The sequence below is a fragment of the Scyliorhinus torazame genome, chromosome 1 (assembly GCF_047496885.1).
Source record: "Scyliorhinus torazame isolate Kashiwa2021f chromosome 1, sScyTor2.1, whole genome shotgun sequence".
NCBI classification, from domain to species: domain Eukaryota; kingdom Metazoa; phylum Chordata; class Chondrichthyes; order Carcharhiniformes; family Scyliorhinidae; genus Scyliorhinus; species Scyliorhinus torazame.
The window spans coordinates 191,239,010-191,255,961 of NC_092707.1; the positions used below are offsets into that span (position 1 = coordinate 191,239,010).

Sequence of the window (16,952 nt, forward strand, 5' to 3'; positions counted from 1 at the left end):
GGTGAACAGATTTACTTTGATCCTAATGGAACAGCTGGGAGTCTAAGATCTTCAGTACAGGTAGTTAGCTCATTCTCCATTGTACTGATTGATGCTATCACCAGGGGCAGCCAGTTAACACAGCATGCTCTACTGAAGAAACATAGAAACTCTTGAAACTGTAAAAGACGTGAACTGTTACATTTCCTAGTGTGTTTCCAAGATACTCGTCCAATTTGATCTCGGAGATAAGCTGCTCACTTCGACAATCTCCCTTGGAATTGTAGAGTCACATCTCTGTTGTATTTTTACATTCAATCCCAATCTTCTAAAGATAGCACACGTGGGAAATTGGCATGTTACATGAGGCTACATTGTGACGCAGTGGAAAAATGACTTTAGTCTGTTTCTTTAATCCAGGAGGACTTAACCTGGGCCCCATAAAAATGCTCCATTCTCCAACACTACCATCCTTCGCTTGATCATGAAGACCTCAAAATGACTAACTTGCATTAATTGATTAACTTTGACCATTGTGTGCTTTTCTCTTGGTGATTTTATTTTCCATAATTCAAATGGGATGTATGGCTCTTAGTATTTTTTATTTCCAATGTAATGTGATAATTTCATGACATTAAATGTTGCAATAATTTCTGTCTTCCTTCATTCCCTGTTGTAGGTCTGGCAGTACATCACACTGATGCGACGTATTTTCCTAATTGATTGCCCTGGTGTTGTTTATCCGTCTGGTGATACTGAGACTGAAATTGTGTTAAAAGGAGTGGTAAGTCTAAATTTTGAGGTTACATGGCTCTAGAAAAACAATAGGATTATCATTATGGATTTAATAGTAAAGTGAGCCTATAAAGCACAAAGCTGTAAATTGCGTTGTTGACTTTCACCAAAGTCGATGACTTTTCACCAAAGTCGATATGACCTGAAACAGCAGTAAGAGTTGTTATTTTTGCAAGATGATAATGATGCAGCAGAATTCTTTTTATAATTCCATTTTGCAATAATTAGTACGTTGAGAGAAAAATGGTCATCCTTCTTAGCAAAATTGCTAAGGACATTGACAATTTTGAGGTTGAATATTTTTATTGTTAGAGAAATATGTAACAATATCTTTCTGTACTTGATCATGAATTTCTGCTTTCTTCCTCTTCACTTTCTGCTCCCAAAATGCGGCCTTTGTATTGCTGCTGTTGCTATCAAACCTTGTGGGAGGATTTCAAATACATTAAATCAAACTATTTATTATTTATTCTTCAGCATCGAGCTTCCATAATCTGGGTCTCCTGCTGTCAGTGAGTAGGTAAAGTTAAAGCACTCAGATTTTGTTAGTGTGTGACCTGGAAGACCCATTTTCCTCTGAATTGTCATATCTGCCACAGGGTCCCCATCACTGAGACTACATTTGGAGTACTGTCCACAGTTTGGTCTCTATGTTTGAGGAAGAAGAATAAGGAGGTGGTACAGCAAAGGTTCATTAGATTGGTTTCTGGGATGAGAGGCTGAGTAAATTGTGCTAATAAACTCTGGAGTTTAGGAGAATGCGACATGATCTCGTTTAAGATTCTAATTTTTTTTTTGTCCTGGCTGGGGAATCTACAGCACAGTTTTGCAGTCTCAGACTCGGAAAGAGCATTTAGGACTGAGATGAGGAGAAATTTAATCACTCGGTTGTGAATGCTTGGAATTTTCTATTCTAACGGATTGACTTTGGTCCATCGTTGAATATATTTAAAGTCGAGATAGACAGATATTTGGTCATCAAGAGATATGGGGGGCAGCAGGAAAGTGCAGCTGTGGAAGATGATCAGTCATGATATTGAATGGCCAAGCAGGCTCGAGCGCGTGTATGATCTATTCCTGCCCCTGTCTGTTACGTTTTTATGTTCTCATTGTGCCTATTGAAAGTGCTGCACAAGCAGTCATACGCAACACTTTTTCTGATTCCATGCTGTTGCATCATGTTATTGGATGCCTAGTCATGTCCACGTTTTGGGTTTTATATCAACATTTGATTCAATGAATTATATTGTAGATGTGTCATGTCTCATTTATCAAAGTCATTCTGTGCATGTGCTTACTCGCTGCTGCCATTTCACAGACCGATTTTAAATTAAATTTGGAAGTGAAAGGAAAAACTTGTGTTGCTCTGCCTACATCATGTATAACATAAAAGACCAGTCAGTGTAAAATCTGAAAAAGACCGAGAAGCTGAACTCTCTCTTCCTACACCCCACACATTGAGACTGTACGTGCTTTTCATACAACCTGCATATAACAACTGCACTTACTCACTCTTGAGTGACATGTAGTCACTCTTGTCTGCGTTCAGCATGTTGAGAGAAAAATTATTTGTGGCTTCATAATTCGATGGAATTCTGTGATTCCATGAATTACTAAGTTTAATCATTTAAATCTCATGAAAATCATCACTTTCTTTACAGCTTCCTGGAAGTGAACATGTAGTGAAACATGAAAACGTGTGTTTCATTTGTAGATTATGTACTTAACATTGAGAATAATAGATTCACGTAAGTAATTATAAGGTAGTAACACAATCGTGACATTTAAATTGAACAACTTGGATGATTAACTGCAGTTGTCTTTCATCTGACCCATGAATAGATTACTGCTTTGCAGTTATCCATGAGTTGGCTGCTTTGGTCAACTTAATGTGACGTATTGTTTCATGCTGAAAGCAGCTGTTAATGTTGAACACAATGATCAGCCTATTCTAGATCATTGGCACCCATGATTGTGATATTCTCACTCTGGGTTCATTGACTGCGTTTTGTGTTAAAGACTTGTGTGTGTATATATATACAAGTTGATGTAATTTACTGTTGATCACCAGTGACTTCCTATGAGCTCTATATTTTCTGACTTTATTGACCGCATTAGGAACCAAGTTCAGAGCAAGTCTCAATGCTGACTAGGTCTGTGAGACCCTGCCTACCTAAATTGGTTTATTTTTCTCATTCCTCTGCACACAGGTTCAAGTGGAGAAAATTAAATGTCCTGAGGATCATATTGCTGCAGTGCTGGAAAGAGCTAAATCCGAATATATCAGTAAGACCTACAAGATTGATTGCTGGAGCCATGCAGTGGATTTCTTAGAAAAGCTTGCTTTCAGGATGGGGAAGCTTTTGAAGGTGATTATTTTGTCATTCTTTCCAAAATTACTAATACATACCTCATTCTGAAACACACTGAGTGAATAATAGCTTGTTAAAATGTAGTCTGTGAAGAAGTCTTAAACACTTCATCCACTAACCTGCACGCAGAGAGAATAAAGATGTACTTCACAACTGCCTGCTCCAAGTGCAAGCTCAGAGAAACTGGTAACTGGCAGAACTACTTTGTGGAGGATATGAATTGTGGAAGAAAGAAAATCGATTTATTTCCAATTCAAATCAAAAATTGTTTCTGTTCCAAATGTGAACAATCCCTGGGTTTCTAATTGTTTGGTGACGAAATAAAAGAAGCTTAATGTTACTAATATTTAAATGTCTTGCTTTTGCATAAAAGGACAATTGCTTTACAAATAAACTTTGACCAATGGGGAAGTTCTACAAGACAGCAGTAAAGAGTGGCATTAAGTTTTCCCTTACCATCCCACATAACAGATTTTCCCCATTTACCTAACTGTTCTGCCAAATGCATTGGAAGAAATCTGAAAGCAAAGAAGTTATTTAAATTGCTGTTTTGCATTAATGCCAAATGCCATGGAGCATTGATGAATACAGTTTTGAGTGCAGCTACTTTTATCTTCCAAGTTGGCCACCTCCCTGTGGGTAGGATGACTGTGACATAAAGTTATGCTGGTGGTCTGGTGCAGCCGGCTGTTAAGTATTAGACCCAGAAGACAAGTTGGAGGATGAAAATACAAAACAGCTTCATTTGTATTGTGCGTAGTAGGATGTTTGTCTAAATTGATTGCTTGACGCAATAAATTCTTCATTTACAGGGCTGATAGTGTTAATTACCCACTGTATTGTGGCACTTTAAATCATTCAGATTCAGTACAGTGCACATCAACAGAAGGAACTAAATTTTGTACATAGGAACCTAACAGTGAATAGGTGCACCTATTCATTACAATTACTCTTGAAAATTTTGGTTTACAATAATTTACGGAAAGGTGGTAACTAATGTTTGAGCAACATAGTGTAAGTACAGGAACATTTAAAACTTAGTTTATCAGAACATTTAAAACTTAGTTTATATGCTTGAGAAAGAAAATGATAATCACCATGGAATGCAAAGGAATGGTTAAACATGATATGTAAAACAGCTGAATATTGCAGGTGTACTTGTACTGGATCACTGTTTGAACGTGGCTTTGGAAATGTTTGTCTGTAGTGCAATGTCTCTTGGTTTGGAAGATTAATAACTAATATCTTCTGTTAACAATAGTGTTTATGCTTGCTTTTTCTTCCAAGGGCCAATTTTGGTTTCCAATTTGTCACCTTTTATTGTTTTCCAGGGTGGAGAGCCAGACATACAAACTGTAGCCAAAATGGTACTGAATGATTGGCAAAGAGGTCGAATACCTTTCTTTGTGAAACCACCAAATGCAGAAGTAAATTCACAGGTAATATATTTTTTGATTATAAAAATTGTGCTCAAAATATAAATACACGTTGATGTGTGTATTGTCCATATTGGGTGCTACTTCATTTTCGGGAGGATATGGAATTTGTGAACTGCTGCTGTCCATATGGTGTAGCTATACCCACAGTGCTGTTAGGAAGGGAGTTTTGACTCTGACAATGAAGGGACAGAGATATAGTTCCAAATCAGAGTGGTGTGTGGCTTGGAGGGGGAACTTGCAGGTGGTGGTGTACCCATGCATCTGCTGCCCTGATGCTTCTAGGTGGTAGAGGTTGTGGGTTTGGAAGGTGTAGCCTAAGGAGCCTTGGTGAGTTGCTGCAGTGCATCATGTAGATGGTACGCACTACTGCTACTGTGTCAGTGATCGAGGGAGTAGATGTTTAAGTTATTGGATGAGGTGCCACTCAAGTGGGCTGATATGTCCCAGATGGTGTCGAACTTCTTAATGTTGTTGGAGTTGCACTCATCCAGGCAACTGGAGAATATTCCATCACATTCTTGACTTGTGCGCGCCCCCTCCCCCAAGATGTTAATGGTGAGGATTTTAGTGATGGTAATGCCATTGCATGTCAAGGAAAGATGTTTTGATTCACTCATTAGCGATGGTCATTGCCTGGCATTTGTGTGGCATGAATGTTTCTTGCCACTCATCAGCCCAAACCTGAATGTTGTCCGAGTTCTTGCTGCACAGGTACGCGGGCATCTTCAGTACCCGAGGAGTCGCGAATGGTGCTGAACATTGTGTAATCATCAGTGAGCATCCCCATTTCTGACCTTATGATGGAGAGTGTTTCAATGATGGAGCAGCTGAAGATGTTTGGGCCTTTGACATGATCCTGAGGAACTCTTGCAACAAAGTCTCGGACTGACATGGTTGATTTCCAGCAATCACAATCTTCCTTTTGTGTTGGGTATGATTATTCAGTGCAGAGTTTTCCCCCTCATTTCCATTAACCCCAGTTTTGCTAGGGCTCCTTGATGCCATATTTGGTCAGATACCACCTTGATACCAAGGACAGTCCCTCTCACTTCACCTTCTTGAGCTAGAACTATATCAATGGAACCCTTGAAGACCAAGGTTGGCCTTGTCTCAGTTTGCTGCTGTTTGCAGAACATCATTCCAATATCCTGTCACTTGTGACTTGTCATTTCTACCAACCTGACCTGGGCATAGGATGGAGCAGGGTTGATAAGACCATTTTGTTACTATCAAAATAAACAATGACATCTGCGTTGATTTGTGCTGGGCACTGGTGCTAATGGGCTGCATAAAAACAGAATAACTTATTCCAATTATGTCAGGAAACTTGAGCTCTGCTTCTCAAGAGAATGCGGGGAAGCAGTTGTAGAGATTACCTTTAGAACCTTCTGATGTCTTGTTGCTACAGAAATCTCTTTGTAGGCAACTTTTGTAACATTGATTTTTTAAAAAAAATTGAGCCTTGAATTAATTCAGTGGCTGAATTGAACATAAAATATTTATGATTCCATAATATCTGCCTAAAGACAGCTTATATCCAGAGCACAGAAGTACCTATAGTGGTGTTCAATACCTAAATTTCTGAAATGTTTGTGTCTTGTCATGTATAGTGAAATGATTCGGATCAACTAGATATCGCTGCAACATGAAACCTTCAAGCTGTGTAATGAGAAGTCTCTTCAGGGCCATTATTTGTCTATTTTTCCTCGGTCTGTTTTTATTTTAATTTGTTGAATATTGATCTAAGTCAGGAGGAATTGATGCACATAACTGCCAGTAAATTCCTCAATGCCATCAGTACTCGCTGTTTTATAGATTGTCGCAACGCTGGAATAATAGAAGATTTTAAAAGTTAATATTAATTTTACTAAGATAGTAAAGCTATGCAAAATAATTTGTTGATTTTTAATATCTGCTTAGAAATTCACAGTCTGTGAAGGAATTGTTTTCTTTTCGGCAGCCAATTACAATTTGAACTGCTGGTAATGTTACAGGTGGAGTAAAATCTGTTTTATCAGAGCGTATAAAATTTTATAATGATTCAACATTGCACAAAATACACTGTGCAGCAAATTGATTGAGGGGCCAATTCATTTTCTTCACACAATATTTATAAAAAGCTATTCACATTCAATTAGTGTCGCCAATTTGTTTCAAACAGGAAAAAAATTGACAACTAGATATTTTTGAGTAATCCTGAATTAAGAGTTATTTGGCTTGAGCTACACAAATCATTATGTTTGGTTTTTCATTGGTGAGTTGGTGTTTAATGTGATATGTACCTTCATGATTGCAATTTTTCATGCAAAAACATATACACACTTTAACCTCTATAGTCCAAAGTGCTTGGAACCAAGGCATTTCTGGATTATTGAATAACATCAGAATGATTTTTCTATATTCTTTAACGGGATGTGGGCATTTCTGGCCAGGCCAGCATTTGTTGCCATCCTAGTCTTTGAACTAAGTAGCTTGTTAGGCCATTTGAGAGCAGCTAAGAGTCATCCACATAGCAGTCTGTGGGTCTGGAGGCACATATAGGTCATCTAAGTAAGGATGGCAGATTTCCTTCCCTAAAGAGCATTCGTGAAACATATGGGATTTTCTGGCAATCGATAATTGTTTCATGGTCACCATCACCATTAATTTTCCAGATTTATTAAATGAATTCAAATACCGCCAGATATCATGGTGGGATTTGAGCCCATGTCCTCAGAGATTAGCCTGGGTCTCTGGATTACCAGTCCAATGACATTACTGTTATGCCGCCATCCTCCCCTAAATGCTTAACCACAATGAGTGAACCGAATATAAATATATAACCTGAGGCAAGAAGCATACCAAATTAAGTGTTACGGCATGAAAACGCATGTTTTCAAATCTTCTCCTTTGAAAATATGAGCTGATATACTACTGTGAACGGCTTCCGAATAAAATTGAGCTTCATCAAAAATTAGGCAATACATTTGTTTTGAAATGTTCTTTAAGGCTTGTAAATGCCAATGCATTCAGTACACATTTGAAGACACCTGAGGTTAGATCAAGTTCGTACCTGACCTGTACCCTCTACCAGTGCTTCCCAAACTTTTGATCCAGCTACCATTCCCAGTGAAGCACCCGTCCAGGATAAGAAACCGGTGCAGGGCAGACAGGAACAGAAACACAGCAACATTTGAACCAGCCAGGCTCCTTCCCAGCTCAGCCGCATGATCGTTCTATGTTTTGCATTCTGGGCACATCAGCATGTCTCTGAATTTTGCTTGCCGGCGATTCAATGAAGTGCCGAATGGAGCAATCCTGAGAGTTGCAGGACCAGGTGAAAACATTTCCAAACAATTCTGGATTTTGGAGTTCTGAACTGGAGAGGTTACAGTATAGAATATTTAGTTTGGATTTTTCGTGTAACTTACATTTGAGCTCGTGTTCCACAAAATTCTCACGTATAGCCTGATTCCCTGTCTAATAGCTTTCCCTTTTTTTTCATGTATAGCTATTGGATACATTGAAAGTGAGCAAAGAACCTAACAACGTTAGTCAAGTGAAGGAGTCGTTGGAAGAAGTAAATGCAGAAAGTGAACCAATAAAAACTGAAAAGTCCAGTGTGACACAACAAATTGTTGCACAAGTTAGGCAAAACTTTGGAAAAATCAATGTGGCACCTGAATTTACAGAGACAGACCTCCTACCTGTCAACATTTCTGACAATGAAGAGTGTTGCTCAGAGGAGGAGGAACAGGAAATCGAGGATAATGAAGAAAAAGAATCAACTGGGGCTGATCTAAATAAACTTCAAGAAAATAGTCTTCAACTAGAGAGCAAATCAGTAAAACCAAAACAAGTACTGCAGGATTTGGATGAAAAGATTGCTAAATACAAAAAGTTCTTGGATAAAGCCAAAGCAAAGAGATTCTCGGCTGTTAGGTAAGCTTCCTCTTCCCCTATACAGAATAAATTTATACAAAAAATTTCTTCAGAGGAATATTTACTGAACCCTGATGGTGCCAAAACTAGTTGGTGTGACCTTCCATTCGTTAAAACTTTTGAGGCGTTTCTACATAATTTATTATAAAGCACCTTTTAGTATCTCAAAAGCATTTCAGAGGTGTGAGCAGGTTGATACCGAGCCAAAGGAAAGATTAGAAAGCAAGAGGGATCTGAAGGGGCTGGAGGCAAGGCTGCCAATAGTAGGGTACACAAGTGGTTGGATTCAAACGAACAATGTTTCGGAGATTGGAAGACTAGAGGAATTACAAAAATTGGATAGGTCAGTTTCCCATATAGTATTGAGACGAGGACTAGGATTTGAGACAGTTCATAGCCAGATGTCAGAGTAGGTCAGTGAGGATGTGGGCTTTCGGTGAGTGAGAATCTATGCAGAATTCAATTTAAGTGGCAGGCAAGTTGGTTAACATCCCTTTTTTTTTGTTCTAAATGGGCAAATGCTTTGAGATATTTCAATAGATTAGCCTTGCACTCCTGAGTTTAACTTCAGCTCAGAATGGGCAAAGGCTCGCACAAGTTGGCACAAAATTGGCATTTTCATTCAAAACAAATCCCTGGATGGTTGACATGTAAAATGGAATACTATCATTCCTGTGTAGTAGGAGATATTCTAATGAGATTAGAGCTGTAGCAAAGGTGCAGTACACTGCACTGATTCTATTCCTGGTTTATAGATTCTGAATTCGAGCCCAAATGGAAAGTTCCTAAACTCCAGGGTAACGTTTTTCCTTTTTAATGCAGAGTGTTGCAACAGGCAGCACAAGCACTGCTGAAGCTAACTGGCCAACAGTGGCTTTTTCTGCCTTGTTGTAGGATCTCTGGATGGAAACAATCCATGGGCAGGTCCCTTGATATCATGGGAGGTCTCTGATTGAGGCTGCACCGGCAGCAACTTAGTTCAATGGGGTGGATGAGTAGCCTGTCTATAATAAGTAGCATTTGTTTGTGAAATATGGTGACGTGGACAAGGTTCTGGAAGGGTTCTGCCTTCTCCACTGTCCACGCGCCCCAACCCTGGACTACTACAAGTCCCTACTGTGATCATATTGAAAACAGGAAGGAATAGAAGGGAAGGATTTAAAAGGAAAAGTGCAATGTTTTTTGTGTAGAAATCTGGACACTGCAGCAACTTGCATTTATATAGCGGTTTTAAAATATCCCAAGGTGCTTCTCAGGACCATTATCAAAATAATTGAGACAACCGCATAAAGAGACATTAGAACAGACAATCACAAGCTTGGTTGAATAGCTAGGTTTTAAGGAGCATCCTAAAGGAGGTAAGAGAGGTTTAAGGGAAGAATTACAGAGCTTGGGGTGACGTCAGCTCAAATGGTGATGATTTTTAATCAGGTCTGCTCAAGGAGTCTGAATTGGTGGAGTGCAGGGATTTTACAGAGTAGTGCTGGAGGTGAGTGAGCAATGGTGGGGTGGGGAGGAGTAAGGCTGTAGGCGAGATTTGAAAACAAAGATAGGAATTTTAAAATCGAAGCATTGCTGCACCAGGAGTCAAAATAAATCAGGTACTACAGGAGTAATGAATGATTGGGAGCAGGTGCAAGTTAGAATAAGATCAGCAGACTTTTGAATGAACTCGAGGTTATAGAGGGTGGGAGGCCAGCCAGTAGAGGATTGAATTATCTTGTCTAGCGGTAACAAAGACATGGATGAGGGCTTCAGCAGCCGATAAACTGAGGAAGAATCAGAGAGTGACAGTGTTAAGGACGTGGAAGTACATAGCTTTGATGACAAAGAGGATATGGGAAGCTCCGTTCAGCTTGGTGTCAAATCAGATGCCAAAGTTGCAAATGCTTAGTGCAGACAATGGACAGGCAAAGAGATACAGCGAAGTGATTGCAGAACTTCATATTCAACCTCAATGATTTGTCAATCTTGGCTATGTTATGGTTAGGTGCTGACCAGCTCTTGATTAATAAGGGGATCAGGGGTGATGGGGAGAAGGCAGGAGAATGCGGATGAGAAAATATCAGCCCTGATGGAATGGCGGAGCAGATTCGATGGGACAAGTGGCCTAATTCTGCTCCTATGGATTATGGTCTTATAGCTCTTGGGTGTTTCTTTACGTGACCATGGGCGACAAAGCAGCACTGCTACCTCACAGTTCCAGGGACCCGGGTTCAAATCCGGCCTCGGGTGACTGTGTGGAGTTTGCACTTTCTCCCCATGTCTGCGTGGGTTTCCTCCGGGTGCTCCGGTTTCCTCTCACAGTTCAAAGATGTGCAGGTTAGGTGGATTGGCCATGATAAAATTGCCCCATAGTGTCCAAACGGTTAGGTGGGTTTACTGGGTCACAGAGATAGAGTGGGGCGTGGGCTTAAGTAGGATGCTCTTTCCAAGGGCCAGTGCAGACGCGATGAGCCGAATGGCAACCTCCTGCACTGCAGGGTTTCTTTCTATTAATTCAATGACTAAGCTTTTGTCATATTTCCTAAAGTGACTTGATGTCAAATTTTGTTGATGCTTCCTCCCTTACTGTATTCAATATGCCTTATAAATGCAAGTTGTTATGATGGAGGGAGTGGAATTTTAACTTGTCAGATTGTATTTCCAGACCAGTAGTAACATTGTGCATAATGGTCTGCTGTGCAGTCCTCTGTTTGGCTTTTCTTGGTGTATGGTTTGAAAATAGAGAGAGAAAAAAGGTACGGGTTATCAAATTCAAGGGATATGTCCTTGAACAAATTATCTGCAGTGAGGTTTAGTGTCGCGTTCCATAATCCATACTGGCCAAAGTGGACTCGAGACTGAATTAATGCCGTAATTCCCACTGCTGGACTAAACCTTCAATAATCTTACCTCTTAAGCATTTTGTTTCTATGTAATTATCCTCTATCATCCTCTTGTAATACTAGACAGAAAATAGACCTGCATATAATGAGGCTATTCTGCTCAAGCCGTCGTATCTGTTTTTCTCTTTAACCCATTTAGTAGGGGAAGTTTAATTGAGCAGTGTGGTGGGGATCTCCACATAATAATATGCTTGTACATACATTTCAGAATTATCCACAAGAAGCATTGAGATGTTTTTTGAATTATTTCAGTTTTTTAAAATAAGCTTCAGTTTTTATCATCTCAAAATCCAGCCTTTTGCCACATTTAACATTTGGCAGGAAGTACTGTGCCCTACTCTGAGCACTGGTATCATCCACAGCTTGTCAACTTTAATTTAATGGCTTGAAGGCATTTGAATAGCGAGGGAATTCATGTATTATTCAAAATGTGTGCAAGACAGAGCATCATGTACTAGTTTCATTCGGAGTTTTCCCGCTCCAGTCTTTGATCGGGAAGAATCTTCCTGGGCCTTGTCTCCTAACAGTCGGTTACAAAATGGAATCGACTGCCTCCCTTTGCTCAGAATAGATTGTGCCACCAGTGGATAAAAGAAACCTCTTTTTGAATTATAACTTTAAGCAAAAATTATAGTTCCAGGAGGATAAAATAAAATGCTATTTAATTATTTTGACCTTATTGAAGTGAACCATATGATCTTAGTGTTTAGAAAATATTACTCAAATACTTGACTGTGTCCTTGAAGATAAATAGCAATTTGATATTTGTGAGTTTTGCCCATGCTGCATTACTTTGTTCAATTTTTGGGGGGGTCATTTTCTCTCCTTAACTTTCAAAGTGTTTATAACCTTCTCCACCGACTGAGCTCTTTGATTATATTGCTGTGGATCTCTTTTGCGTTTTGGTTCCTGCTTATACTTTTTGTCTAGCGCCAGAGTAGAGCTTAGATAAATCTAGCTTATGGCTACTTTCATTGGTGAAGTTGACATAATTTCTGTAATAATCCAGCAACTCTTTTACCGCCGAGCTGAAGTTGAAACAAAAACTGTACGAGATTGTACCTAATTGCAGCAAATGCTCATTATTCCAAATTTCAGTGTCAGAATAAAACATCTCTCTAATTTAAATTTGAGATTGTGCTGCAGCACAATTATTTTGGAGATTTTCTAAGTGCAAAATTTTAATGTTTTAGGATTCCCAAGGAACTTACCACAAAATTGCTTGCCAAATCTGGGCAAAAGGCCACTGATCAAGAGGAGGAATCAGAAGAAACGGGTAAGTTCAAGCAGCTTGGGCATCATCAACTTCTCTGTAGTCCTATTCACAGAAATCAGTTAAAATATGTGTTTAAATTATGAATTGTAAAATTTGTGCTAAGATTTTCAAGTAACCGTCTCTTAAGTTACGAATGTTAAGCTGCAGCCATTATTTTCATTTATGGCCTTTAACTCTTATCATCAGGAAATAGTTAACTCTAACATCAGGAAATAGTGTTTTTAAAACACTGGTTTATGCAGATCGCAAAAACAATGCTGTATTACGTTTGTTGTTTTCAGTACTCTTAAAGAATCTCAATGCCTTAAATGTATTCTAAACTAAATCAATAATTGGAATGGTTACGCTGTGCAATTTGTAGCGATCTGCGATTTCTTTGTTTTTAAATAAAAATCTGAAGGCATGGCCCAGGCAATTTTGGGAAAAAGTGTGGCTCTCTCCTCTTTCCTCTCCCTGTCCCACTATCAGATCATTATGTAGAATATGGCTCCTATTCAAAGGATTGGTGTTTTCTTGACAGGTTTGTGTTTATTAATTGTATATCAATTGTGTTTAGTTATGTATTAATTAGGCTGCAGCGGTTCAGTGGTAATTAGGGATGGGCAACAATTTCTGCACTTGCTAGTGAAACTCATCCTTTGAAAGAATAAAAAAAAAAGATGGAGGGCATGAATTGGGATTTCACTTTAGCATATAAGAGCAGACGCTGAACAAAACTGATATTGTTGAGTTAGGAGGTTAAAAACTTGGAATATTACACTCTGTAAATAAATGAGTAAAGATTGCCTCCAGTATCATCTGTCTCTAGCAGCCTTTTCGAAGTAGATATTTTTGTATAAAACTTTTGTTTAACAATTTACAGGTCGTACGGTAGGAAAGAGAAAAGCTCAAAACGAGCCTGATGATGAACAACCTCCTGCCAAGCTCTCATCCAAAGAGGTAAACTCTCCTTGTTTTCTACGCGCAATTGTATTAGAATGGAGCCCAATCCTAAAGAGAATCCTCTTTCCTGTGTGGCAATATATTTCAAACATCCTTCTCTATTTCCATTATCTAACTGTGAGTTCATTCAAAAAGAATCTCCAACTGAATGTGCTGATGATTCAGTTAAGATACATTCATGTTAAAAGACAGTTTTAGATTGTCTTCAAAACTATGTAGTATGTAGCTAACAAAGGAATCAAACTTGTGAATCGGTTGTGATAGAATTGGGGAGGGGGAGAATCAACAGAGATAAGTCAATTTTTCTCATCAGAACCGGGATGATGCTGCTTGGACAATAGAACTTAAATGGGGTACATACATAAATCATTAAATGTAGTGGTACAAGTTAATGCCATTATTTTAAAGAACAGCAAGCACGGGTTTACTTTTAGAGGAACTCTGTAAAACTTAAATAGGTAAGATGTGGGTGTTATTTGTGAATTTTGTATTGATGATCTAATGGGAAGCATTCAGTTCGTTGAGCTGTTAAACTTACCTGTTTAATTTTATATTTGCAGAAGCGAAGACTCAACCGCCTGCAACACTCAAAGAAGGTCGGAGTTCGATACTATGAAACGCATAACGTCAAGAACAAGAATAAAAACAAAAACAGAAGTGCTTCCAAGCTGCAGAAATTTAAAAAGAAACGATAATTTTGAAATAAAATGACTAGGTTATTTTTGTGCAATAAAAGTAAAATTATTTTTACACGTGTCCTGAACTTTATATTTCACACTTTATTGAATACTGGGGTGGTGGCTGTCAATGTTCATTCCTCTGTATTTAATCACAAAAAACACAATTTCAATGCATTGACTGTTGATGTTAAGTGCATGGCTGCAAACGGAATTCACACGTGCAAATTCTCAGAGCTCCCCTAAATTTAACTAGTCTAATAACTAGTGTAGTTCTCTTGTACAATGGAATCCAGAGAGGAAATATTTTGATAAAAATGTTATCCCTGCTTGACTAGTTTAATTCACATTTCCTGATAATTGATTATTAAAAAAAGCTTAGAGCTTCACCATCGGAAGTAATAAGTGAAATGTGAATAACGAAACACGTGTTTTAAAATGCTGAGCTGTTCTGCTGGTTTCATTTTGCTCCAATGCTAAGTGCTCCTGTGAAAATGTTGTTCTTAAAAGTGTTAGATTTCTGAAGATATTAGTGTTTTATAATAATGTTCATCCTAAAACTTTCACCATTTGAACCCATTTCTGTGGGCAACATCTTAACCTGCTGACCCAGCAATGATTTCTACAATTATCAGCACAAAATATCTAAATCGTGGGTAAGTCATTTTTTATTTATTTTTCTATTTTCAGTGTCTTTTTCATAAATTATGGTAATTTATAATTGAAGTATAATTTTGGTTGACATTTACAACAGGTGGAGAATTCTTTAGTTTGAGGGGAAATTATTTAGGTTCATTCAGATGAAACATGGTGAAAGCTTGGGTTCGTGAAAGATCTTGAAAAAAAATCTGTTTGAAAAAATTACAGATGTGACAGACACACAAACCTCGGGCTTCAGTGCAATTGACAGACTAATAACATGCTTACAAAATGAAAATACAGAAGATGCTAGAAATCTGAAATAAAAAGTACTCCAAATAGGCAGCATCTGTGAAGAGAGGGACAGAGTTAACATTTTGTGTTGATGACCAATCGTCAACCTTTTAATGACAGGTAATTGACCTGAAACATTAACTGTTGCTCTCTCCATAGATGATGCCCAACCTGCTGAGTATTTTTCACGTTTTCTGTTTTTATTTTGAGTAAGATGCTTGATGGGTGCTGCACATGATGAACATTTCCTCAACAGAGAACTTGTCAAAAAGAGCCTCATTTACGTATATCACATGGTGCTGTTAAATTAGAGTATGCAGCAAAATTTAACTGTTGACATTTTTTAATTTTAATGCCTCGTAATTTTCTTTTGTGGGACGTTGGCCCTGCTTTCTTGAGCCATTACAGTCCAACCTTGAACACATCTAGCCATGGAGACACGTCCCAGAGATCCAGACTTGGAGGGATGCCAGATCCCAGGCCTCTGCTGAACCTGAGGCTGATGGAGTGTCCCTGGTTTTGGTCATCCCAAAGCTGCAAAGACAGAGTCATAAGCATCAGGAAGGGATGATCGCATCCCTCGGACTACGAGGCCGACTGGGGGAGTCCCGTCACCTGACTGAGGAAATGGTGATGTCATTCCAATGCAACGAGACCAACACTGGAGGGTGACATTCACAGTGGAGACCTTGGTACAGGTTGTGCACTCCATGGCAGGGGATGTCTGCTCCATGGTTCAGCTGTTGATCTCCATGGCTGAGGGCAAGAGCTCTATGACGCAGGGCTTTATTTGCATGGTGCAGGCACGAGTCGGAATCCATAAGTGTCTGCGCCAGAAGACAGCAGGGCTTGTGGACCCCACTCCAGCTTCAATTCTATCCGGTGGAGGAGGCTAAGGGCCACCAGGCACCCGAAGGGAAAAGGACAAGCAGGACTGCAGTATGGGGCCTTACATCAGGAGATCCTGGGTGTGTCCACCCATCTGATACTCCTGCCTGTGAAGGCACACCTCCAGCCCCGCACACCGAGGAAAGCAGCACTGCAAAACTGAAGCAGGCCAGGACCCTCCAGGTCCAGCCCTTCTCTCCCCCCTCCCCCACCCCACCCAAAGGGTGCCTGTCACGGTTGTCTCGGGCAACAGGACGTGGAAGTCAGCTGGCTGCCTCAAGTTAAGCTGTGGATCCTGGGGATACACCTAGATGAGCCAGCAAGGTGAGGAAGAGTAAGAAGCGACAGGCACCTTGTGGGTACTGGTGAACCTAGGAACTAGTAGAGATACGTCACCATTATAATAACTCGCCTATTAAAAGTCTCTGCACGGTCATGGAGCCATTCTCTACACATCCTGGGGCAAACTTGAAGCTTCCTCCCTGTACAGTGAGAGAATGGCAGCGCTGTGTCTCTCCCACCTCCCACACTGACTCAATAAAGCTGCACCGCTACTGGTGCGATTTTCCCCCCCACCCCCCCTTCTCTCTCAACTCCCCTCCTCCACCACCAAACCCCCCATCCATGGAAAGTTCACCCCACCCCTTCACTGCAATGCTCAGTCCTCTCATATCTGCGATTAGGCAGAGAATTGGTTTTAACACCGAAATCGTGGCAGGCGCTGAGTTAGCGCCAACTCGCAATTCTGTGCCTCGACAGCGGCGCCAATGCATTCCACTCTGCACATACAGTATTGCTGTTGGCATATCATTAGTGGGCCCGACAGGGTATTCTCCTGGGCC

The 16,952-nt window shown here is 39.7% G+C and overlaps 1 protein-coding gene across 1 annotated transcript in view; it reads left to right on the top strand.

The window, feature by feature from the left end:
- LOC140418235 (nucleolar GTP-binding protein 2-like) overlaps nucleotides 1-14,362 on the top strand; it is a 45,354-nt gene extending 30,992 nt beyond the window's left edge. The window contains exons 10-16 of the mRNA XM_072501679.1: nucleotides 659-763; nucleotides 2,985-3,143; nucleotides 4,478-4,585; nucleotides 8,076-8,506; nucleotides 12,588-12,670; nucleotides 13,533-13,609; nucleotides 14,173-14,362. Of these exons, the coding sequence (XP_072357780.1) occupies nucleotides 659-763; nucleotides 2,985-3,143; nucleotides 4,478-4,585; nucleotides 8,076-8,506; nucleotides 12,588-12,670; nucleotides 13,533-13,609; nucleotides 14,173-14,307 (1,098 nt within the window). The 3' untranslated portion in view covers nucleotides 14,308-14,362. The remainder of the gene's footprint in view (nucleotides 1-658; nucleotides 764-2,984; nucleotides 3,144-4,477; nucleotides 4,586-8,075; nucleotides 8,507-12,587; nucleotides 12,671-13,532; nucleotides 13,610-14,172) is intronic.
- The last annotated feature ends 2,590 nt before the right edge of the window (nucleotides 14,363-16,952 follow it).